Source organism: Hemiscyllium ocellatum, chromosome 33 (genome assembly GCF_020745735.1).
Source record: "Hemiscyllium ocellatum isolate sHemOce1 chromosome 33, sHemOce1.pat.X.cur, whole genome shotgun sequence".
NCBI lineage: Eukaryota > Metazoa > Chordata > Chondrichthyes > Orectolobiformes > Hemiscylliidae > Hemiscyllium > Hemiscyllium ocellatum.
In genome coordinates this window covers 9,340,246-9,358,743 of record NC_083433.1, presented here as the reverse complement: position 1 = coordinate 9,358,743, position 18,498 = coordinate 9,340,246, and the positions used below count along the sequence as shown (strand labels likewise).

Below are 18,498 nucleotides of genomic sequence, written 5' to 3'. Positions count from 1 at the left end.
CAATATGACACCCAGTTTTTCATGTTACAGGAGATAACATAAGAATTTCTCCATCAGGTAAAATGCCCTGCAGGAGGTAAACTCATGTAATATACCACTTTATCTTTTTAAATTCTTTTAGGAGATATGCAAGATTTGAGCGAGATCAGCCATTAGTTCCAAATCCCTTTTAAGTTGGTGTTGAGCTGGCGTCTTGAACCACTGGAGGTACACTTACAGCCCCTCTGGGAATGGAGTCACATGTTTTTGACCGAGTGACACCGAAGGAATGGTGATATATTTTCAAGCTGAGATGGTGAGTGGCTTGGAGGGGATCTTGAAGGTGGTAGCAATCCCATGTATTAGTGCCCTGTCCTTCTACATGGCATTGATTGTGAATTTGGAAGATGCTGTCCATAGATTTTTGCAGTGCAACTTATAGATGGCACACACTGCTGCCACTGAGTGCTGGTGGTTGGGGAGGATGTTTATGGATGTGGTGCTAGTAAAGGAGGCGACTTTGACCGGATGCATTGAGGTTCTTGAGTGTTGATGAAGTTGCACTCGTCTGGCACATGGGGAGTATGCTGTCACACACCTGACTTGTGTCTTCTAGATGGTGGACAGGCTTTGGGGAGTCAGCGGCTAAGTTACTTGCTGTAGTATTCCAAGCCTCTGACCTACTAATATAGCCAATAATCGAGAGTGTGGTACTGGAAAAGCACAGCTGGTCAGGCAGCATCCAAGGAGCAGGAGAATCAATGTTTTGGCATAAGCTGTTTATTCCTGATCAAGAGCGTATGCCAAAACATCGATTCTCCTGCTCCTCGGATGCTGCCTGACCTGCTGTGCTTTTCCAGTACCACACTTTTTGACTCTGATCTCCAGCATCTGCAGTCCTCACTTTCTCCTATATAGCCAACATGGTGAGTCCTGTTCAATAGTAACCCAGGATGTTGACAGTAGGAGATTTAGTGATGGCAACACGATTAGATGTCAAGGGGTGATGGTTAAATGTAGAAACATTGAAGATAGGTGCAGACGTAGGCCATTCAGCCCTTCCAGCCTGCACCACCATTCAATATGATCATAACTAATGATGCAACTTCAGTTTCCCACTCTCGCTTTCTCTCCATATTCCTTGATCCCAAGGGCCATGTCCAGCTCCTTCTTGAATATAGCTAACAAACTGGCCCCAACAACTTCCTGCGGGAGAGAATTCCACAAGTTCACAGCTTCCTGAGTGAAGAAATTCTTCCTCATCTCAGTCCGGAATGGTTTACCCCTTATTCTTAGGCTGTCACCTCTAGTTCTGGATTTACCCAACATCGGGAACATTCTTTTCTTATCTAGCCTGTCCATTCCCGTCAGGCTTTTATATGTTTCTATGAGATTTCCCCCCAATTCTCCTAAATTCCAGTGGGTTCAAGCCCAGTCAATCTAGTCTTCCTTCATAGATTAGTCCTGCCACTCTGAAAATCTGTCTGCTGAACCTTTGCTGGAATCCTTCAACAGCTAGAATGTCCTTCCTCAGACTGGGAGACCAGGTTGGATTCTATCTTATTGGAGATGGTCATTGCCTGGCATTTGTGTGGCGCGAATTTCACTTGGCGAAAGTGAGGACAGCAGATGCTGGAGATCAGAGTCAAGATTAGAGTGGTGCTGGAAAAGCACAGCAGTTAGGTTGCATCCGAGGAGCAAGAAAATTAATGTTTCGGGCAAAACCCTTCATTCAGGAAGGGCTTTTGCCTGAAACGTCGATTATCCTGCTCCTCGGATGCTGCCTGACCTGCTGTGCTTTTCCAGCACCACTCTAATCTTCACTGTGAATTTTACATGTCACTTTTCATCTTATGTTCAGTTCTGTTTCTGGGCAATGGCACACGCCAGGATATTGGTAATGGGTGATTCCACAACGGCAATTGTCAACTTAATCAAAAGCAATTTAGATTAGATTACTTACAGTGTGGAAACAGGCCCTTCGGCCCAACAAGTCCACACCGACCCACCGAAGCGCAACCCACCTTTACCCCTTCACCTAACACTACAGGCAATTTAGCATGGCCAATTCACCTAACCTACACATCTTTGGACTGTGGGAGGAAACCGGACCACCCGGAGGAAACCCACGCAGACACGGGGAGAATGTGCAAACTCCACACAGTCAGTCGCCTGAGGTGGGAATTGAACCCGGGTCACTGGCGCTGTGAGGCAGCAGTGCTAACCACTGTGCCACTGTGCTGCCCATTTGCGTGGGTTTCCTCCGGGTGCTCCGGTTTCCTCCCACAGTCCAAAAATGTGCAGGTTAGGTGAATTGGTTATGCTAAATTGCCCATAGTGTTAGGTAAGAGGTAAATGTAGGGGACTGGGTCTGGGTGAGTTGCGCTTCGGCGGGTCGGTGTGGACTTGTTGGGCCAAAGGGCCTGTTTCCACACTGTAAATAATCTAATCTAAGTAATTTAATCAAATCTAATTTACAGGAGATCTGAAATAAAAACAGAAAGTGCCAGAGAAACTCAGCAGGGCTGGTAACATCTGTGGAGAGAGAAATCTTCAGTAATGTCAGAATTACACCAGGTTTACAGGCTGTACTTAAATGGTTCGCATTCTCTTCAGCAAGGGCTCTGTCAGAGCGATGAACAATCACCCACTGCAAATGGTAAGAAACCCTTTTGTTTGAAAAGTGATTACACTATTTGCTTAATAATAAATAACCCACGAGCAGATAAATATTTTTTGTGAGCTGCTAGGCCATGTAATAAACCGTAATTCAGTAATTAAAACATTAGTTTGGTTTCTTCAGCAACGTCACTGTTAAATAATGCATTGCTTTGCAACCTCTCCGATAAATAATGCATTTGCGCACACACCTTCAATATTACAAACACTCATAGCTGCTGCCCTAGATGAAACAATCATATATCAGCTGCAATGAAACTGAGGAATCATACCCTTCCTGGTTTGTACTGCTGTGGGATGAATCCTTTTACAATTTCAGTTCACGAATGTTAGCGAGTTTGCAACCCGGTTTAATGTCGCTCGGTCCATCCCTGCCTCAGCTCAGTCACTGCTGAAACTCTGAGACCCAGCTGTTGCCTTTGTTCCATCAAAATCTGACTTATTCCGATCCTCCTCTGCCCGGCAGCTCGACATTATGTTCTCTGTAACCTGGATCTCACCTAAAGCTCCTCTTGCCTTCATTCAGACGCCTACCAAGCCCCCTCCACCCAGAAGCCCAGTGCTTACTGACTTAACTGAGGGCCCCCTTGAACAATTCTCATCGATCCTTTCAAATCTCTCCACCTCCCTATTTGTGTAATCTTTCAAACCTGGTCTCTCAAACCTGTTCCTGAGAAACATCTTCAATTCATGTGGTCAGTTCTTTATAATTCATTTATTGCTAAGAAGGTAATCAAACATCAAATCGGTGCACACTCTGAACAGATAAGGAATGCAGTTTCTCTTTCACAGAACACCTACAGGGCAGTAAGAGGTCATTCAGCCCATCAAGTCTGCACCAACTCTCCAAAGAGCATCCCAGACCCCCATCCTTAACCTCACATTTCCCATGGCTAATCCACCTAGTCTTCACATCCATGGACACTATGGACAATTTAGAATGGCCAATCCATCTAACCTGCACATCCTGGACTACAGGAGGAAACCAGAGCACACAGATAAATTACCTGCACAGAGGCCAGGATCCCAACATCAAGTCACCTTTTATTTACATGTGCACAGTCCATGAGCTCTGACCAGCCAGCACAGAGCCAGTCCAGAGAGTGAGGAGACTCTCTGAATCTCCTGTTTATATTTGTAAGCCAGGTTAACAACTCCAATCACAGATTTCACTGTCAATGAGATAAACCTGGACCTCATCCCAATCATTACATGGAGGAAATCCACACAGACACAGGGACAGTGTGCAAACTCCACACAGTCACCCAAGGCTGGAATCGCATCCAGTGCTAACCACTAAACCATGCTTTCCTTAAAGAACATAAGTGAATCAGATAGCGCATTTCAATGGCTACCATTGATCATCATGAGGCTATCTTTCTTAATGGAATACAAGTTTCACTATCTGCTGTGTTGGGATTTGAACCTTTACCCCCAGAGCATTAACCTAGGTTTTGGTTTTTCCTGCTGAAGGGCTTTTTCCCGAAAAGTCAATTTTCCTGCTCCTTGGATGCTGTCTGACCTGCTGTGTTTTTCCAGCAACACACTCTCAACTCTGATCTCCAGCATCTGCAGACCTCACTGTCTCCAAATCTAGAACCAGGGGTAAAGTTTCAAAATAAGTGGTCTTCCATTTAAGACAGAATTTTTTTTCTCTCTTGGAGAGCTGTTAACCTTTGGAATCTCTTCTCAAGTACAGCAGAGGGTGTGTAATTGGATTCATTTAAGGCTGAGTTAGACAGTTTTGATTGACCAAGAATTATGAGGTAAGCTACCATCTTACCGAATGATGGAGGAGGCTTGATTGTCCAAATGGCCAGCCTCTAGTCTAATTCTTCACGATCAGCTGATCAAGGCCTAGAATGGTGCCGTCAGGGTCTGCATTATGGCAGGTGTGACAGTGTAATAAGGAATTGGGGGAAGATCAGGCCAATTGGATATGGGGTTATTCTCCCCATCTGGCTCTGCTAGCCCGAGACTGGTGAACTGGAAGCGGAAACACTGAAAAATGGCTGGAACTGAGCATACCAGGCCTGCACGTTAACTAGCTCGAGTGGAGGGAGAAATGTCCTCATGCAGTAATTACAGCGAGAGTTCATTTTGGCAGATCTTGCTTGTTTACACGTTGCATGGTGACGGAATCACAGATGATTTATGGTGGAGAGAGCTACAGTCCTGTCGGTGCATTGGTTTGATTGCTTGCTGGTCACGTGTGGGGTTCCAAGAGAGATTAGAACACGACTGTAAGACCTGAATTCTGTGAGACTGCAAGAATCCGTGTGCCAGTGACAGAAAACGCTGACTCTATATCGATGTGAGTGTATATAGTACACTGCACAGTATTGATATTTTGCTAAATGTATTTGCCAATACAATACGAAAGGATAAAAACAAGCCAGGGTTACAGCAGGTGAGCACAGTGAATGGGTTTTAGGCTGATAAATCCCAAACTCCCAGAACAGCAAAGGATTACATACAGGGTGTGCAGGTCAATGCTAATGAAAAATAGAGAAACATTGCATATTGATAGCGCCTTAGGGCACCCACAGCACTCTACCAGTCAGTAAACTACATTTCTAATGCAGTAATGGAGGAAACGTGGCAGCCAATATGCACACAGTCATCTCCCCAAAGTCAGAAGTGTGATAACAACCAGACCGATGAGTTTGGTTTGTAGCTGCTCTGGTTGAGGGATTAAATATTGACCCAGGACATTAGAGTTGGGTTATGGGGAGGGTAGGGTGGGGAAGCTAAGCAAATGGGTTGTTGACTTTATTCTGATGGAGAGAAGGGGACTGCACAGAGATCTCTGTCAAACTGAGGACATTAGAGGACAATATCTCAACATGGTCTAGAGCTCCTTCATCTGTTTACAAACCTCTCCCAGGAGATTGCTTAGAGTCAGCTTGGGAGTGAATATATTATGATGCACAAATCCTTACAGTTATGTGGGACAGGATGGGTGGTGCAGAGTGCTCTCTTCCTAATCTGTTGCCATTCATACGCTCACTGGCCTGCTCCCAGTCCACAGAACCAAACAGCAGAGGCAAATACCACTAAGAAATGAGGAATTCTAGCTGCAAGGTTAGGTTGGAAAAGCTCGAGCTATATACCTTGGAGGAAAAGAGGGAATATTTAATAGAGGTGTACAGGAATAGGACAAGTTTGGATAAAGTAGATTTTAGCTACTAGCCAATGATACAAGGATGAGGAAGTAGATTTTGGACAAGAGTTTAGGGGGAAATGTGAGAAAGTCTGTATTACTGCAGTGAGTACTAATGACCTGGAACTGACTGCGTCCAACAGTGATGGAAGCAAAGACAGTGTAAACTGGATCGGCATTTAAGTGAAGTGAAAGAGGGTGGGAGGTAGTGATGGGACTGACCATATTGCTTTATGTAGATCTGGAATGGACTGAATTGGACGAATGAGTGGGGTCTCAACTAAGAATGTGTAATAAGGTTTGGCTGAGAGCCTGGGTATCCATTACGCTATTGAAACACCTGAGCCTCTGCTTGCTTGACAGCTCTGGTTTACTGACAATTGCTATCAATTCAAATGCTTAGACACACAAGTTTAGGAGATTTTAAATGCTTGCAGTTTTGATATTTTAAAGGGACTGCATGATTGACACTTTTATTGGCTTGTAGTAAAACAGTTTTACTTTAAAAAGAACGTGGAAGGTGATGAATGATTGCTCCTTTAAACAGTTTTTGAGGCATCCTCTTGTCACTGTAGTGTTAACAGTCTCTATTCAGCATGTAGTCACAGAGGTCTGCAGCACAGAAAAAAGCTCTTTAGCTCATTGAGTCAGTCAAAAGCAAACACCAAACAATTCTAATCCCATTTCCACGTATTGTGGGTGAAATGGGAATAGATATGTCATGGAGAGCATTGGGGTCATGGAGAGGGGATATACCTCTGAGGTGATGTGAACCAAGAGATCCTTACAAGCTTGTATTTGTGAAATTTGCAGCAGAATAGGCTTTCCTAATTTCTGCAACAGAACTGGCCAGATTAGGAATGCTAGCTCCTGCTCTGTACCAATCCGCATCCTTATAAAGCGCTTACAAAAACTGGAGAGACCAGTACCAGGGTCAGGAACCTGGAATCAGCCGCCAGTTTTAACAAATTCCTAAACCAACTCGACTGTGTGAAAATCCAGGTGCGTGCTTCCAATGCAATCAATCATAGAAGCACTACAGTGTGGAGAGAGGCCATTCTGCCCCATTATGTTTGCAGCAACCCTCTGAAGTGCATCCCACACAGAGCCAGCCTCCTGCCCCCGCACCCCCTCATCCCTGTAACCATGCATTTCCAATGACTAACCTGCACATCCCTGGACACTATGGGCAATTTAGATTGGCCAATCCACCCTAGCTGCACACCTGTGGACTGTGGGAGGAAACCAAGGCACCCAGCGAAAACCCACATTTATGCAGGGAGAACATTCAAATTCCACACGGACAGTCACCCAAGGCTGGAACCGAACCTGGAGCCCTGGCGCTGTGAGGTAACAATGCAAGGCACAAATACATTAAATGAATTGAAACTTTACAGGTTAGAAAATTGTACACTTAGGGTAACCTGATTGAGGTTATAAAACATTAAAGACAATAGTTGTACTCCACTCGACTGTTTATCACAATTAAGCTTCTTTTTTATTTCAAAAATGTACTTTATTTATAAAATATCTTTACATACTTAGTCCCTAAAGAAGCTCAGATCTGTACAGTAGTATATGGAGAAACAAACACTGGAGCTTGACTCTATCCCAAGAAACCAAAGTCATTTCTTATTTATGCAAGAATACATTTACACACATTTGAGGCACTGGGGGAGGGTCTGATAATTGAACAGTCCCCCATTTAACTTCAGCAGAAAGACCTCAGAAAGTGGCCTTTCCCCACTGTGTCTCGGTGGGAGCTGCCCCAAGCCTTAGTGCGTCCCTCATCACATGGTCCTGGACCTTGGAAAGTGTCAGTCTGCAACACTCGGTTGAGGTCAACGCCTTGCTCTCGAAGACCAACAAGTTTCGGATAGACCAAAGCGCGACTTTCACTGAGTTGATGGTCCTCCAGGAGCAGTCAATGTTTGTCTCAGTGTGTACGTCCCAGGAAACAGAACGTAGAGCACAGAATTCAGCGTTACAGAGCTGCTGAGGAGGAACCTCAACACAAACCACTGCATCGTCCTCCAGACTTCTGTTGCAAAGGCACATTCCAGAAGGAGATGTGTGACGGTCTCTACCCTCCTCCTCTGCTGCTGTTTCAAGGGTAGCGTGTAGTGGTGCAGAGTCCAAGTATACATTAAGGATCTCAGTTAATGTCCTCCTAATCACCAGCCCAGCAATGTCCTGGTGCTTTCTGGAAAGTTCTGGTGAGGACGCATTCTACCAAATGACTTTGACAGTCTGCTCAGGGGACAACCTGACAGCATCCACCCTCACTTTTTTCCACAGGGCTTCGAGGACATTACGTGCTCACCACTTCCTGATGGACTTCTGGTCAAAGGTGCTTTTCTTTGCAAATTTCTCCAGGAAGGACGGGTGATACGGAACGCTCCAACTACTTGGACCATTTCGCAGCAGTAAGGCCAGACCCATCCTTCGCAACACCAGGGATAAGTAGAACCTCAGAATGAGGTGACACTTGGTGTTTGCGTACTGAGGGTCTGTGCACACCTTAATGCAGCCCCCTTTATTCTGAGTTTTGTATATGGCGTCCCTGCAGACACGGTCCATCTTAGCCCTCCAGATGAAATGCAAAATGTCTTGGGTGACTACAATGGGGCAGATCCGTGGAATGGGCAAGACCTGCATAATTTAGAACAACAGAGACACTGCCTCTCTGTGACCAGATTGTTACCCGCAATGGAGATGGCGTAGTGCTCCCAAAAGTCCAGTTTCTGCCTCATCTTGCTGATGTTCTCCCCCCATTTTTTTGCACACACCCTGGGTCTCGCAAACTATATCCCCAGCACCTTCCGGTAATCTGTCCTGATGGTGAAAGAGACAAAGGGTCAGTCGGCCCAGTTCCCAAAGAACACGGCTTCATTTTTGCCTCGATTTACCTTGCCTCCCGAAACCAGTTCAACTGGTTGCAGATGCTCATGAGTCTGCGCGCTGACAGCAGATCCGAGCAGAAAACGGTGACATCATCCACGTGGGGGGAGGCTTTGACCTGCAGGAATAGTCGCTCCACTCAGATTTGCATCCTTCCTGATGGACTCAGCGAAAGACTCTATACACCACACAAACAAGGCAGGAGAGAGAGGGCAGCCCAGCCTGACTCCAGATCTGACTGGGAAGCTATCTGATTCCCACCCATTGATTGAGACTGCACTAATGATGTTGGTGGAAAGCAGTCAGATCAAATTGCAGATTCCCTCCCCAACGCACATTTTAGAGAGCACATCCCACATGTGATATCCTGTCAAAGGCCTTCTCTTGGTCAGGCTGATGACACAGGTATCTACCCCCCTGTCCCCAACCTGCACATAGGTGATTGTATCCCTGAGGAGTGTGAGGCTCTCAGACATCATCCTGCCCGGTACAGCACAGGGTGAATCACCGATCCCAGAGCAGACCTGACCAGGTGGTGATGACCTTAGACAGGATTTTGTAATCTGCATTCCGCAGTGAAATTGGTCACCAATTTCTAATTTCCTTCCTCTCCCCATTCTACTTGTAGATGGGTGGATGCAGTGTTTAGCACTGCAGTCTCACAGCACCAGAGTCCCACGTTCAATTCCAGCCTTGGGTGACCGTCTGTGTGGAGTTTGCACATTCTCCCCGTGTCTGTGTCCGGTTTCCTCCGGGTGCTTCGGTTTCCTCTCACAGTCCAAAGATGTGCGGGCCAGGTGAATTGGCCATGCCAAAATGCCGATAGTATTAGGTGCATTAGTCGGAGGGAAATGGGTCTGGGTGGGTTATTCTTCAGAGGGTTGCTGTGGACTGAAGGGCCTGTTTCCACACTGTAGGGAATCTAATCTAAGCAAGATACGGGTGATCATACTTTTTGTCATGGATTTGCACTTCCTACCTGACAGAAGCAATACTGCCATATACCTCAGGTTAGGAAGTACTGGAGTAAGGGGGAAGGATGTGATGGTATACTGAAGTACTGCATACAATTCTGATAACATTACAACAAGGGTGTGAACACACTAGGGAGGGACAGAGGAGAATATACAGGAATGTTGCCAAGACTGGTAAATTTTAAGTATGGGGGAAGATGAGATAAACTGGAGTTATTTTCTTTGAAATAAGAGAGATTTATTGATGAGACAAAGCACATTTTGTCATAGCTTTTCTCTGACACTCATCAGGACATTCACAAGAATACCAACGTAAAGGGGAGCAATATATTTATACTGTATGGAAAGAGCATTATGCTTGCTTTATAAAGACAATGCCATGGAGAAAACACCAGCTAGATGGCAATTGATAGTTAACTGCCAAGCCTCACTTAAGTTTAAACCAGCAAGTCGACTCTGATAAAGCAAGGCATTGCTCAGAGGAATGGACCAGCAAAAGGACAAAATATGCCATAGCTATTCTCTTGTTTATTCTTCAGGGCAAAATCTTGACAAATTAAAATGCGTAAAACTATGAGGGTCCAGATAGCATCCGGCATCTGAAGCATCTGCTTCCATTGATAGAGTGGGCAATAGCTATTGGCATGCAATTATATAAAATAAAATTCACATATCAAATGTCTACAGTGCAAATAGAAGCTTTTGGGCCCATTGAGTCTGCATTGACCCACAAAATAGCATTCCACCTATACACACACCCGCACCCTATTCCTGTAAACTCACATTTACCATTGTTAGCCCACCTAGCCTGCATATCACTGGACATTATGGGCAGTTTCCCACAGCCAATCCAACTAACCTGCACATCTTTGGACTGCAGGAGGAAACTGGAGCACTTGGAAGAAACCTACACAGAGAGAAGGAGAATGTGCAAACTCCACATAGACAATCACCAAGGAATAGAACCCAGATCTCTGGCACTGTGAGACATCATTGGTCACTAGTGAGCCACTACTGAGCCATTAAAATTAACATGGTTAGAAAAATTAGAGGAGTGGTCTATCAAAGGAGTTGCAAATGGTGCTGAATACTGTGCAATCATCAGCAAACATCCCCACTTCTAACCTTACAATGGAGGGCAAGTCATTGATGAAATAGTTGGAAATGGTTGAGCTGAAGACACTACACCATGAAGCTTGTACAGAAGGGCCCTTGAGCTGAAGTCAGTGATCTCCAACAACTACAACCAACTTCCTTTGTATCAGGTACGACTCCAAACAGTACAGTTTTTCATCACTGATTCCCACTCACTGCAGTTTCGCTCGGGCTCCTTCTTGCTACACTCGGACAACCGTAGCCTGTCAATCTCACCTCACCTCTGGAATTCAGTTCTTTACTCCACGTTTCAATCAAGCCTGCAACGAGCTCAGGATCTCAGTGGCCCTGGTGGGAACCCAAACTGGGCGTCACTCAGCAGGTTATTGCTGAACAGGTGCTGCTTGGTAGCACTGCTGATGACACTTTCAATCACTTTACTGATGACACAGAGTAGACTTACAGGGAATAATTGAATTTATTCTGCTTTTTATGTACAGGACATACCAGGACGATATTCAACACTGTTGGATGTACTGGAGCTGCACTGGAACAAATTGGTTCGGGGTGTGGCTAATTCAGGAGCACAAATCTTCAGCACCACTACCAAAATGTTGTCAGGACCCATAGCCTTTCTGGTATCCAGTACTTCCAACTGTTTCTTGATAACACGTAGTGGCCTTTCTGGTGTTGGGGACTTCTAGAGAAGGCCAAGATGAATCATCTACTTGTCATTTCTCGTTGAAAGTTGGTGTGAATGCACAGCCTGTATCTTCTGTATTGAAGTGTTCACAACGTTTGTGAAGCGTCCTTCTCCAGTGAGTTGTTTAATTGTTTGCCACTGAAGTATCATTCTGCTGCTGTAGATGACCCACAATTTCTCATGATGGCCAGTCTTGAGTCATGGTGAGGAGGTGCCGGTGTTGGACTAGGGAGGGCAAAGTCAGAAGTCACACAACACCAGGCTTTAGCCAACAGGTTTGTTTGAAATCACGAGCTTTCAAAGTGCTGCTCCTTCACCTGATGAAGGAACAGTATTGAGTTGCTAGATCTGATCAAAGCCTGGCCCAATTAGCATGATGATATTGCCTACAACACAATGGAGAGTATCCCCAACGCGAATATAGGACTTTATCTCCACAAGGACTGTGCAGTGGTCACTCTGACCGATAGTGTCATGGACAGATGCATCTGCAGCCAGCAGATTGGTCAGGATGAGGTCAAATACATTTGCCCTTTCATTGGTTCTTTTGTGTCTTTTATTGCTGTGCTGCCAAGCCACTCCTGGTGCAGGACACTGAAATACCCAACTGAAAGTACATTATGTGCCTTGACCACCCTCAATGCTTCCTCCAAAAGGCAGTCAATGTGGAAGTGTACTGATTCACCAACCTACGGAAAACAGTACATGGTAATCAGCAGGAAGTTTCCTTCCCTATGTTTGACCTATTGCCATGAGACTTCACACGTCAATGTTGGGGACTCATAAGGCATCTCCTTCCTGACCATTTACCACAGTGCCACCAACTCTGCTAGGTCTGTCCTGCCAGTGGGCCAGGTGTTATGATAGAAATGGTGTTGACTAAATATTTTTAAGGTACGATGATTCTGTTTGGCTTTAGCCTGACTAGCAATCTCAGCACTAACATCAAAGCCTTTGCCACTGTTGTTGCCTTAGTCAGTTACTGGTCCATTTCTTTTTAGAAGTTGGTACAAGTAGGATGGCTGACTGGGTCTTTTGTGAGGGCAATTTAAGAGTCAAACATGTTGTTGTGCGTCTGGAGTCACCTGTAGACCAGTAAGGACAGCAGTTTCCCTTCCTTAAAGTACTTTAGTCAACAACAATGGCTTCATGCTCACCATTTAATTCCCGATTTTTTTATTGAATTCAAATTCTGCCATGGTAGGGTTTGAAACCAGGTCCCCAAAGTATTACCAGGAAAGCTGCACTACCATAAAACCAGCAGGCTATGTCCTTTCCCTAATGTGTTATTCCCAAACATCTATTGCTCTAGTCTTTCAAGATGGCAGGGGAAGAAAGTGATGCACAAGCTTTACAAGTAATGAGATGGACAATATAATTCTATGATTCTAATATCTGTTCCTGCCTATTGCTATTTGCATGTTCAGATGATTAAAGATGACACTGGCTGAAGGCACTATAGCGACATACAGATCGCTGTCTTTTTAAAATGTGGCTTTACATAAAGCACTTCTCTCTTTAATTAAGTGTCTGACAAATGACTGAATAAGAATTAAAAGGCCACATCGCACTTGATTGATTGCTACAGAAAATTGCTTAATGAAAGATTAGCTGAGTATTTAGATGTGCTAACAAACACGCATTACAACTGGACAAATATGGTCTGCATGCCCAGCAGAGTACCGCGACTCCCTCAGTCAAGATTACGAATCGTTGCAGAATGTGAGTTTAATTTAAGTCACTGTATTAATGAGCAAAGCGTAAATCATTGACTTAATTTGGCTGTAATCTGAACTACTTGCTGCAGACAGAGAGCCTCAGGCCAATTCCCAACCATCATCGAGTCATCTCCTCTAACTTGGGGTAGCGGCAGTTACTATAGTAACGGGCCTCAATTCTTGGTGGGCTCGTGAGGAGGGTTCTGGGGAAAATGACAGAAACAACGTGGGTTTATACAATGCTTTTCATATTTTAGGGAGGTTCACAAGGTAATGCACTTGGGCAGAATAAACACGGCAAAAGAAGAACAGCAAGACTTTTCAGTAAGTTTACTGATGCGTCCAGAGCTACAATTATGTGGAAGCATCTAGAACCAGAGGGACCTGAGCATGTTTGTACACCAGTCCCTGAAGGTAGTAGGACAGATGGCTAAATTAGTTAGGAGGGAATATCGATACACCTGTTTTTATTAGCTGAGGCACAGAGTATAAGAGCAGAGAGGTTGTGCTGGAACTGTATAAAACATTGATTGGGCCATAGAAAGCGCATTGTGTTTAGTTCTGGAATCCATATTACAGAAGGGATATATTAGCACTGGCGAAGGTGTAGAAAAGATTTATCAGGATGTTGCCTGTACTGAAGAGATTTGGATAGACTCGGGTTATTTGTATTAGAACAGGAGAGACTGAAGGGGGACACGTTTGAAATGTATAAAATTATGGGGGTGGGGGGGGGGGGTGGGGGGGAGTAAATGGTGTGGACAGGAAGGAACGTTTCCCCTGGGTGAAGGAATCAATGACCAAGGGGCATAAATTTGAGGTAAGCTGCAGGAGGTTTACAGCAACTGGAAGGAAAACCTTTTCCACCCAGAGAGTGGTGGGAGTCTGGAACTTACTGCCTGTAAGGGTGGGAGAGGGGAAACCATCAGAACATTTAGATGTGCACTTGTGACGCAAGAACACAAGGCATGAAATGGGATTGGAATAGCAAGGTTCTTGTTTTCGACTGATGCTGGTCTGATGGGCTGAAGGGCCTTTTGCTGTGCTGTAGAACTCGATGACTCTACGAGATATTGCAGTGCTGGCTGAATGAGTGTCATCCAGTGGTTGTTAAACTGACAATTTTTTTTTTGAATTTATTCATTTTGTGGGATGTGGGTGTTGCTGGCTACGTTCATTGCCCATCCCGTTGTTGTTTAATTTGTAGAGCACGGATTCCTGCCGAGTCCAGAGCCACAACACTATGGTTCATCTTAGCTGTTGTCTGAAATGGCTCAGCAAGTCTCTCAGTTCACGGGCAATTGGGAATGGGCAACAAATACCAGTCTTGCCAACAACGCCCACATCCTCTGAAGCAATTGCTTCTTTTTGTATAAAACCTCATAACATGCGCCATTAATTTAATGACTTTTATCTAAGGCTACTTCTGCTTAGCTAAGTAATATTTTCAACACTTGCATAATCATGAGGCAGTCACTTCTTGAATGCCATAAATTGGGCATAGTATGAATTGTGAAATATTTTTGCATCAAATCGTGTTGGCCGATTGGGAGCAGATAGGCCATGGGTTCAAGTCCAACTTGTAGCTCAGAATCTTGCCACTGCTGTACTGAGGAGTGTTACATTGCTAAGTTTTGGATGAAATGTTAAATGTATAAGCCCTGCCTACCCTCTGAGTTAAGAGTTGAGAAGATCTCCCCTACTCTGCTGACTATTATTCATCTCCCCTGATTGACACCTAAACTAGATCAGCAGCTCATGATGCTGTGATACCAACAAGCTGGCAATCTGATGCTCTGTCCCTTGCCATGACTCTGTGGATGCACTTGTGCAGGAGTGGGAGCAGGGAGCGACTTCCCCTCCCACGTGTCACAAAGTGCTGACAGCAGCTGTGGTCTGGCAGTCTGTTGTCATCAATCAGGAACCAGGGCACTCTGTGCCTGCCTGCCTCACCCAACTATACAGTCATGGAGATGTACAGCATGGAAACAGACTCTTTGATCCAAGACATCCATGCTGACCAGATATCCTAACCTCATCCTGTCCCATTTGCCAGCACTTGGCCCATATCTCTCTAAACCCTTCATATTCATGTTCCTATCCAGATGCCTTTTAAATGTTGTAATTGTACCAGCCTCCAACACTTCCTCTGGCAGCTCATTCCATACACGTACCACCCTTTGCTTGAAAATGTTGCCCCTTAAGTTCCTTTTAAATCTTTCCCCCTCTCATCTTAAACCTATACCCTCTAGTTTTAGAATCCCCTATGCTGGGAAAACAACCTTGTCTATTTATCCTATCCATGCCCCTCATGATTTTATAAACCTCTATAAGGTCACCCCCTCAGCCTTCGACGCTGCAAGGAAAACAGCCCCAGCCTATTCAGCCTCTCCCTTTAGTTCAAACCCTCCAATCCTGGCAACATCCTTGTAAATCTTTTCTGAACCTTTTCAAGTTTCACAACATCTTTCCTACAGCAAGGAGACCAGAAGTGAATGCAGGATTCCAAAAGTCGCCTAATCAATGCTTTCAAAACAGCCGGACGATTGATGACACCTGTGTGTTTCCTTCATTCTGCAAAGGGGGTGAGGATGATGAGGAGGTTTCACAGGCTTCTGCACCCCACCGTCTCGCTGTGATTTCTCGCAACAAGACATAGAGAAAAAGAAATCTCAACTTCCTTCAAGGGTCACACCTGTGATGAATGTCAGTGAAGGGACCAGGTGGCACATGGGTGGCAGAATGCCACGTGCTATGTAAGGTGTGACTCTCCTCATCACTACAGATCACCTGCAGCAGCCTTGCAAGCCTGAGAGAGATTTTAACCCTACCCTGTCAGTGAAACCCAAACTGTTTGAACCCAATAATACACCCACGGTGAGAACGTTCCCACTTTGACACAGTTGATCACTCATAACCTCACTTCCCAGGCTGAAAAGGACCATAGCCCAGACCAGCCTGGACCTGCTGCCCTTTCAACACACGAGCATCAGGAGCCCCACAGCCAGACAGCACATCCCGAGTTGCGTCCACCACTCCACTATTTAATGCCACACCACTTTTGAGATTGGGTGCACAGAAAGATCCCACAGTCTGGCCTGTTGGACGAAGAGCTTACATTTGGCACCTTGGTATAAGGGGAAACTTTGTGAGCTATTCACATGCAAGATCTTGGGAAGAAATGCTGCCACCAATTCCTCTAGTAATTCTTGTCACAGGATGTACTCATATTAAATGGCGAAGGATTAACTCTAATACGTATTTGGCTTAAGATCAGTTAATATATTACACTAGGTAAAGGAATATTATTATCTCTTGCGGGATATAAGGCTAGATCTGGGCTGAGTCATTGCTGCTTCATGACTGAGTTACCCCTTCCGTGGGGGTGGGGGACAGAGTGTGTGTGTGTGTGTGTGTGTGTGTGTGTGTGTGTGTGTGTGTGTGTGTGTGTGTGTGTGTGTGTGTGTGTGTGTGTGTGTGTGTGAGAGAGTGTGTGTGTGTGAGAGAGAGAGTGTGTATGTGTGTGTGTGTGTGAGAGAGCGAGTGTGTGTGAGAGAGAGAGAGAGAGAGAGAGTGCGTGTGTGTGCACGTGTGCATGTGTGAGAGCAGGCTGTGCAAGTTTGGGAGACTATGAGCCTGGAGGCAGTGGAAGGGAAAGCACCAGATGAAATAAGGTTACTGAGCATTGTGGACACAATGGTCTGATGTTCCATGGCAGGATCATACTCCACGGGGCGATAGGAGGAGATATTGGAGACCTGTCGCTCAGCCTCTGCAATGTAGAGATCAGCACACCAGACAACAGCACCACCCTTAACGGCAGGCTGAATTACAAAGTCAGGGTTGGATCTGAGAACATGAAATGCAATCAGTTCAGAGGGAGATAACCTGGAATGGGTAAAGGGGGCGGAGAAATTGAAGCAACAATTTCACGTTGACTGAGGAGAACTCCTCTGCCCCTCTGCAAAATAGTGGCATAGGCTCTTTTGCAGTCCCCTGAATAAGAAGATGAAGCTTCAGTTTAATGTCAAACACAAAAGACGTCACATCCGACACAACAGGACCTCTTCAGTATGGCACTGGTACCTCAGTTTAGATTTTTTGTGTTCAAATTAAGGAGGAGATAGCTGTGCCACTGGATTATATCTCCTCTCCAATGCTCCAGAATATGATTAAAACCTATTGTGGCATCCCATATAATTTAGACCTGGTTAATAAATAAACCTGGAGTATAGAGCATGTCTCAGTGATGGTGACCACAAAACTATCATCAATCTTTGTAAAGTCCCATCTGATTCACTAATATCCTTTGGGGAAGGAAATCTACTTTACTTACCTGGTCTGGCTTACATGTGCTTTCACAGACACAACAATGAGGTTGACCCTCTGAAAGAGCCCTAGCAAGCATCTTAGTTCAAGGGCAATTAGGGATGGGCCACAGATGTTGGCCTTGACAGTGACTTCCATACCCCGTTAAAAAGTAAAGTTTGAAAAGGTAAAGTCACCATAGTCCCGCTCTTTCATAAGAGAGATAGGTGACTGTTTGCGAGTCTAACCTGAGGGTGACCATGCCTCTGGTGAGGTTAAGACACTATCTTCATGACTTCACCTGGTGCAGAATTTGAACTCGTGCTGTTGGCATCACTCACCAGCCATGTAGCCAATGGAGCAAACTGACCATCTCGTTTACAAGCAAAAAAGAAAGATTCGCAGGGTTATGTGGAGTGGAACCAATCAGATATTCCTATGAGCATGCCCCAGTAATGGTAGGGAAAACTCAAAGGGCTAAGTTGCCCCCTGCTACTCCCACATTTATTGATCTCATGGTTAGCGCATCTCAGAACAAAGAACAGTACAGTTAGTTTTAGTGATCCGACTCCAGCTTCCCACAGCGCTGTTATCCCCTTACCTGTCTCGATGTGGCGTGTGCGGTCTCGATCGCGCATGAGGTAGGAGAACTCGATGCACTTCTCGTTGTTGCGGTTTTCCCGGATGCCGAAGCACAGTTCATGGACCAACGTTAGTGCGTTTCGGCACAGCTCTTCCTCTCCGTCTCCAGACATCTCGCCGCAGCATCGCCTTCGAGCGATGAAGGGAAGAGACAACCAGCTGCACGACGGGGGAATGGAAGAGGAAGTTGACCGGGTGGGAAAGGCTCTCGTTGGAAAGTAAGTCTGAGAGGAGACTCTGCCAGATCCTGGAGAAGACAATCTGCTCAGATTTGGGGACCTTCCTGAAAAGGGGGTTTCGAGTGAAGGTGAAGGGGTTGGCGACCGGTTATCTCCG

At 45.4% G+C, this 18,498-nt stretch overlaps 1 protein-coding gene across 1 annotated transcript in view; it reads right to left on the bottom strand.

The window, feature by feature from the left end:
• syt3 (synaptotagmin III) overlaps positions 1-18,275 on the bottom strand; it is a 69,436-nt gene extending 51,161 nt beyond the window's left edge. The window contains exon 1 of the mRNA XM_060849218.1: positions 18,122-18,275. Coding sequence (XP_060705201.1) covers positions 18,122-18,275 — 154 coding nt within the window. The remainder of the gene's footprint in view (positions 1-18,121) is intronic.
• Positions 18,276-18,498: the final 223 nt, after the last annotated feature.